The sequence below is a fragment of the Nothobranchius furzeri genome, chromosome 11 (assembly GCF_043380555.1).
Source record: "Nothobranchius furzeri strain GRZ-AD chromosome 11, NfurGRZ-RIMD1, whole genome shotgun sequence".
Taxonomy (NCBI): Eukaryota; Metazoa; Chordata; class Actinopteri; order Cyprinodontiformes; family Nothobranchiidae; genus Nothobranchius; species Nothobranchius furzeri.
The window spans coordinates 59,286,395-59,293,365 of record NC_091751.1 but is presented as its reverse complement, the minus strand read 5'-3'; the positions used below and the strand labels follow the sequence as shown (position 1 = coordinate 59,293,365).

Below are 6,971 nucleotides of genomic sequence, written 5' to 3'. Positions count from 1 at the left end.
TTCAGGTAAAAACTCTGCACTACATTTTAATTTAAATCTGCCATCGCTATTGGCTAAAAGGTACCCAATGACATTAACTGGTATCATTTGATGTCACAATGCTGCTGTGTGTGTGTGTGTGTGTGTGTGTGTGTGTGTGTGTGTGTGTGTGTGTGTGTGTGTGTGTGTGTGTGTGTGTGTGTGTGTGTGTGTGTGTGTGTGTGTGTGTGTGTGTGTGTGTGTGTGTTAGCAGCTCTGCCCTCTCAACTTGCATCCACACCACCTCGTTTTAGAAAAGAAACTCTGTCCACACGTACCCGGATAAGTACGTTGTTAAGGACATGCCAGACCTGTAGGCGGCAGTACTTCCCCCGTTCTTAACCTCGTCCTTCATCTGTGGTCTTCCACAAGGAGCAGTAATTCCGCTTGCAAAAACAAACAAGCAAAAAGCGCTTGGACAATTGATAAAGCGAGCGCAGCTCTGAGGGCATCCATGCTGTCGGCTAGTGTAAACACAGGTCGCACACGTGATGTCAGCATTTTTTGTCGCGGAAAGTGACGTTGCGGACCTTAAAACTCCGGTTTTGTCCGTCCACACGCAGGCACCCAAAACGGAGAAAACGCAGATCTTCACTTTGGCCGGAGTTTTTAAAAAGATCCGTTTTCGTGTGAAAAAACTACGTTTTTGTGTGGATGACAGGCCAAAATGTAGAAAAATATCCACGTTTTGGCAGATCCCCGGCTACGTGTGGACAGGGCCTCAGTCTGCCAGGCAACGCCTCCTCGTGGCGCGTTTTTCAAACAGGATGTGGGAGTGGAGTTAGACTCTGTTAGGGGGTGACTTGCTCTTTTAACAGATTGAATATTTCTGTGTAAACTGAATGAGTTCCACCAACTGGACTTGCGTTAATTAAGATTCCTTCAGAGTAAATGTCAGGGCTCAGCTGATCCTCTTTGGGACTTTTATGAGTGAGACAGCATTAGATTAACACTTAACGCAGATTAAATTCAAAGTAATTAACAGAGATATGAATGGGATTGGTTTTGTTTCAGATTAAAATGAACTCAAAAGCCAATCTCTGCTTTTACTTGTTTTTATTTTTCCAGCGTTCCAATCAAGAACTAAATGAGAGGTTACGTCAAAACGATCTTTTAATAAACTGTTTGCCTTTAGAAAAGAAGCATCTTTTGTCATGTGTGAGAAGCACATGTTAACACTAAATCATGAGCGACCAGTGGATTTTTCTGTTGCATGTGTTCCTTCGTCATCCTCCACCGTTTGTCCCGTTCTAACGAGCACCCTGTGTAGTCTGTCCCTTCGTCTTTTGGCACTTGAACATCCATCATATGACTTTGCAGATAACGTCTCCCATTAGCACTCGCTATAATACAGCCACAGTTGCTTTGTTATGTAACATACTTAATGCATTGTTATGTTTTTGGGATTTTTTTCAGTGTTGCCACATAACAATCACCGAGCTAATGCTTAGAAAAAAATACCTGTGGATTAACAGAATCTCCTCCGAACTTTCAGTATTCTGTTTCCTGTCGTCTAAAGCTGCCGGCCAATCTGCTCTTTCCTGCTGCTCTTCTCAACCTCTTTCTGTCTCTTTCTTTCTCTCTTTCTCTCTCTGCACTTTATTTGCTTGTTTTCTTCTTTTCCTTCCGTTTTTTGTGCTTGTCTGTGTGTCTGCCTGCCTGTCTTTAGGTTCAGATAGTGCACAAAAAGCTGGACTTCAGCCACGTCACCTCTCGCTGTGGCTCCAAGGACAATATCAAACATGTCCCTGGAGGTGGCAATGTAAGTACTGCTGGAGCTGAAGGCAGACTCTGGTCAGGGTGGACATTTATCACTTTGACCTCCTCCGTACCCTCTCGTTTCAATCGTGGACATTTGTTCATGGTTAGATCGTGGGTGTGCATGATTTACACACCTGTAGCCCGACGGTGTGACGGGTTTGTTACTTTCACAGCCTCAGATCGTCAGCACGTCTTAAACAGCGATGAGATAATGTGCCTAAAAAGGAAATCGATTCACTCTGATGTAAAATCTGAGCATGCATCAAGGTGGGAGCTAATTGAAAACCCTCTCCTCTTCTATCAAACATCTACACGTAAATGGACCGTTTCCAAAGTAACTAGGAATGAATGCACCGTGATTAGCACATCAGTGGCGCCCACCGTTTGCACGTTTGATTGATTTTACTTTTGAGTGTCCACCCGTCCAGATGTTCCTTCCGTTTGCTCAAAACGCCTGCTGCACTATCCGGTTCCATCTCTTGGCTGCTCTCACGACCACCACCTTCCCCTTTTATGGCCAAATTAATGAAACACAGAAGGTGTGCTGGGAATAGTTCACCCCACATCCCCACCCCAGGTGCACATCAGTTGTAAAAATTAATTACATCACATCTCTAAGGATGTTGTGAAAATGTTATTCCTCTTAAATTAGAAAATAAAAAAGCTTCTGTGCTTCTGGGTCAATAAACACGTCTAATCTAATTACATTTCCTCATGTGCCTGACTGCCTTGCACAGCTTAAGATAATTAACCTCCTTTATTTGATTTTCCCGCAGTATTAATCACATCTTCTGCTCCCTTAAGACACATGCATGCAAAGCATGTTTTGCTCACACTGTCTTGATGTGGTTAAAAGCTGGTCATGTGACCCCTCTGAAGATCTGGAACAGAAAGATCCGCTCTAATCCCAGCAGCACCTTGTATTCTTATGCTTTTATGAAACGCCTAGCGCATTTCCCTCTGTGACCACAAAAGATGCTTTTTTCATTTAGTTACATTAGCATTAAAAAGATGAAGACCTGCATGACACGTGACGTAATATGAATTAGGGATATATTTTGAATTAAGAGCATGTTCATTGTATTTAACGTACATGTCAATAATTCAGTTCAGAAAATGAAACTCGAGGTAAATAAATGTTAAAAAAATCCAATCAAATGTCTTTTTTCACACCATCATTCACCACATATTTTAAAAAGATCAACTATTTCAAACATTGCTCTTTACAGCGTTAATAGAAATGAAAGCAGATGTTGACAGAAGCTAAGATGACACACCTGACATCTTTCATGAGCTCTGTGGATGCTGCGGCTTTTCTTCAGAATGAATGAAGGTGATTCGGGGGCATGGCTCCTGTTTGACGTTTGGATCATTTCCACCACTGAGGAACATGCAGATCATTTCAGGTACCTGAGTGTAGAACAGAATCTATCTCATTTTCTGAGAAGTTCAAACATCAGTTCATTATCTTCAAACGGTGACGTGATCGCCACTCTTAGTTTGTCCGGTTTGCTTACGGTGCAGGCTGAGATTATTCCTCTCAACTCAACTAGAGTTCTTCCCGGCACCTGAAGCTGAGGGGAGGAGCTGCTGGGCTCGTGGCTGTGCTGTCTGGCTCAGTGCATTCTGGGATCTGTAGTTTTAGTGGAATATATTCTATTCACCCGCAGGCTGATGAAGCTCTCATGCACATTTGAGTTAGAGAATATTTGAGGTATTGTCAAGGCGATGAGAAACACCAGACCCAAGAATGTAGAAGCTAATGATCTGAGCTTCCACACTTCTTCAGCAGAACCACGGGCTCGTCCCGTCCCTGAAGCACGACACTGATGCAGTAAATCATCCAAAAGGAGACCTGACTAAGTGCTGTAAAGTAAATAGACACGTAATTTGTCCCGCCAGCATTTCTGCCATTTGCCTCATGTAGATTTGTTTTTATTGTCTGGGAAATTGAAGATTGGGTTTTCAACGGCCGTGAGCCACTTTGATCATAATAAGAATAAATAGTTAAATATATAACTCCTAGTGTGATGATTAAAGTTTCACTTTTTAAACTGAATTACTGACATGCATGACCTTTTCAATGATATTCAGTTGTATTGAGATGCACTTGTATGGTACAGTGACAGCATACTCTGCACATATTTTAATATTCAGTTTATTTCTATGTGTAATTTTATTGGGCCTGTAATGCAATAAAGCTGCATATATTAAGTAGAAACTCCAGGTCAGGAAGACAGGAGTAAACGATTGTTTATTGATGGTCCTGATCAGGTGATCAGTCCTCCAGTCTGTCAGTCTGCTCACCACTCGGGAGGAGAACTTTCTGGTTTTACTTTAAACACAACCGTTTCTGATCCCTCTGTATTCATGAAGCTTCCTGTCTCAATCACACACAACGGGCGAGACAACACTGATAAAAAGCAGGTCTGAATGTGACTTGTAAAGCATGTGTTGCCTTGTATTCCGTTTTTCTTTGTTTAATGTGTACTACAGAGCCTATGAATGCTTCGACTGCCTTGTAATGACTGCATTGTGCTCGAGAGCAGATCTGAAATGCACGTGAACCTGTACTGACGCAAAAAGAAACATTGTGATTTTTTTTCCCAGGTGCAAATCTTGAACAAGAAGGTTGATGTGAGCAAGGTGACGTCCAAATGTGGCTCCAAGGACAACATCAAACACAAGCCAGGTTCTGCTTTAAACCTTCCTGCGTTCGATTTACTTTTCCTTGAAACACCATTTTAATACGTTGTGTTTTCATGTTCAACCTGTACTTCCACCCCAGGTGGAGGTGATGTGAAGATCGAGTCCCACAAGCTGAACATCAAGGCCAAATCTAAGATCGGATCCTTGGATAATGTGGGCCAAGGCAACGGACAGACCAACGGACACAAGGTCCACCCGCAACACACACAGTAGCAATGTCAGCTCAAAGACCAGTTGTGCTTCTGCTGACTCACTGTGCTGCTGTTACTGACAGACACCATTAGATGGCGTGAGATAGTTTGATACGAGAAAAACTGTTTTGTTTTCCTTTTCTCTGCCCACCTGTCTGTGTTTGTCCTTGTGCTTGTCTATATTTGGCTGCAGGAGGAAAAAACAGGAGAGAAGACTTCTCCACCCCCAAGTGGCGCTCCAACCACAGGACCAGCAGGCGTTGCCAAGGCAACAGCACCTGGAGGTGGTGTTGTTAAGGAGAATGGCACGAAGGAACCCACACCCACTCCTTTTGGGGGAGATGGATTAAGGGAGCCTCTTAGCATGTCTATGGACAAGCGCATTACTGAGACAAGTGGGTGCATGCACACACACACACACACACACACACACATGCAATGCATAAAAAAGAGACAAAGGGCTATCTTTAGATTTTCACTAGTGACTATTTTTGCTCCTTCGCCTGTCAACATGTTTGGTTGCACAACAATTATAAATATGACGAATCTGCAAAACAAAAAAAGAAAAACTTGAAGGAGGGGAGAAATTAAATGTGGATTTTCAACAGGACTAAAGCAAGGAATCTAGGTTAAGATGCCAATGGCTGCTTTAAAGGGGCCATATCATGGAAAATTCTTTTTTTGGGGGGGAGTTTTTTTTACCATGTGATAATGTTATTTCCTCATGAAAAAAAACATAAACCCGTTTTTGGCTGCTTTCATGCATTTACCTGTTTCAGCTGCAGATTTTGAGTTTTACTTTTAAAATCTTGTAACTCGTCAGTAGAAACTAGTCTCGTCATCAAGCAAAGCTTAAAAAGCTGCATTTAAGCAACATTAAACAGTAAAATAGATGCGTTTGCAGGGTTTGGTAAGTTCCTAATAAAGCTAAATGTTGTCCTGAACTCATTGGATTATTTTAAAAAATAGATTTAAGTGTGTTTATATTAAAGTAAAAACCAAACTAAAATATTCCATTTTATTTGAAATATTATTTATTGACAAACGAAAAGCTGCATTTCCATAATCCTCATTACGCTAACTAGAGTTCATTTTGCTGCTCTAATTTAGCTACAAAAATAAACTTTTTTTGTATTTTCATCATAAAATGTGATCAAAACTTCATTATTCATAATTTTTTTTGCAAAAATAAAACATGTAAAAATTTTGTTATTCTAATTGTGTCTCCAGATTTCCTGTGCCGTGCTTATTATTGCTGAAACAATAATGGTCTACTTGTTAGTAAATATGTTATTGGAATGAGATTATTTCTTATTTGTGGTCTGGTTCATCCTACTCCTGGTTACTACGTGCTCTCCTGTGAATACATATCTGCAGCGGCGATAAAAATAGCCATTTAATGAAATTATGAGCAGACCTACAGAGTGAAGATTAACTATTCCTAAAGGGAAAATTAATCTTCTGACTGCAGCAGGTTTCCAGACTCTCAGAGATGAAAGGAGCAGCATCTTCCTCCAGTGCTGTCAAACGTAGCCTAAGTGATGGATGGTTTTAGCTCTAATACATAAAATACAAAAGCGACGCACATCGCATCAACAGCCAATTTGGCGAGGAGCATCTGGCCATGTTCTTTATTCATGCCTCGTGTTTTCTGAGCCCCGGTTTCTCGTCCTCCTCAGATTGAGTCCCAGCGACCTGCAGATTTTGGCGGGACGTGCATGACGCTCGCTGACCTGCCAATCATCCGACCGACTAACCTAACACGGCGCAGTCACCTCCCTCTGGCCTTCTCCTTCAATTCTCCCACTGCAGCATCAAACTCACCGATTGCCTCTCAGTGTTTCTCTGAGGTCCGCCTGCCAGCTTCCCTGACCTTTGACCTCTCTTCGATCCTGAGTTGACTTTGGCCCTGCTAACTACAGAGAAGACCACTCGTTGTTTGTCTGTGTGTCTCTGTGGGGTTGCAGCAGCTTCTCATCTGACTTAGAAATAATGTCCTAGTGACTTCACGCCTAACGACCAGCTCTAACAATCCAAACACGAAAACAAAACCACCATCAAGTATACTGAGCAGAGTCATTTCTGTTATATTATTAGATTGTTCACCTTATGACTCTTAAGTGCTGTTTAAACACTTTGTTCTGGTGTCTGTAAAAGCCCCGCCCATTCCAAAAAACCCGCGATTCTTCAGTCTCGTTATCACCTTTCTCCCCACCCACCGTGCCCTTTTCCTTGTCACTCCACTCATCATTACACGATATCCCATTCCACTCCTCCTGGTATTATTTTCGA

The 6,971-nt window shown here is 42.1% G+C and overlaps 1 protein-coding gene across 5 annotated transcripts in view; it reads left to right on the top strand.

Annotated features, from left to right (window-relative positions):
• Nucleotides 1-6,587, top strand: part of LOC107384193 (microtubule-associated protein 4) — a 105,728-nt gene extending 99,141 nt beyond the window's left edge. For 3 of the 5 annotated variants that reach the window (XM_015957296.3, XM_015957293.3, XM_015957297.3), the window contains 5 exons: nt 1,688-1,780; nt 4,390-4,471; nt 4,568-4,677; nt 4,873-5,074; nt 6,359-6,587. In XM_015957296.3, the coding sequence (XP_015812782.1) occupies nt 1,688-1,780; nt 4,390-4,471; nt 4,568-4,677; nt 4,873-5,074; nt 6,359-6,363 (492 nt within the window). In that variant the 3' untranslated portion in view covers nt 6,364-6,587. The remainder of the gene's footprint in view (nt 1-1,687; nt 1,781-4,389; nt 4,472-4,567; nt 4,678-4,872; nt 5,075-6,358) is intronic. The other 2 variants (XM_015957295.3, XM_015957294.3) reach the window with 1 other exon arrangement.
• Nucleotides 6,588-6,971: the final 384 nt, after the last annotated feature.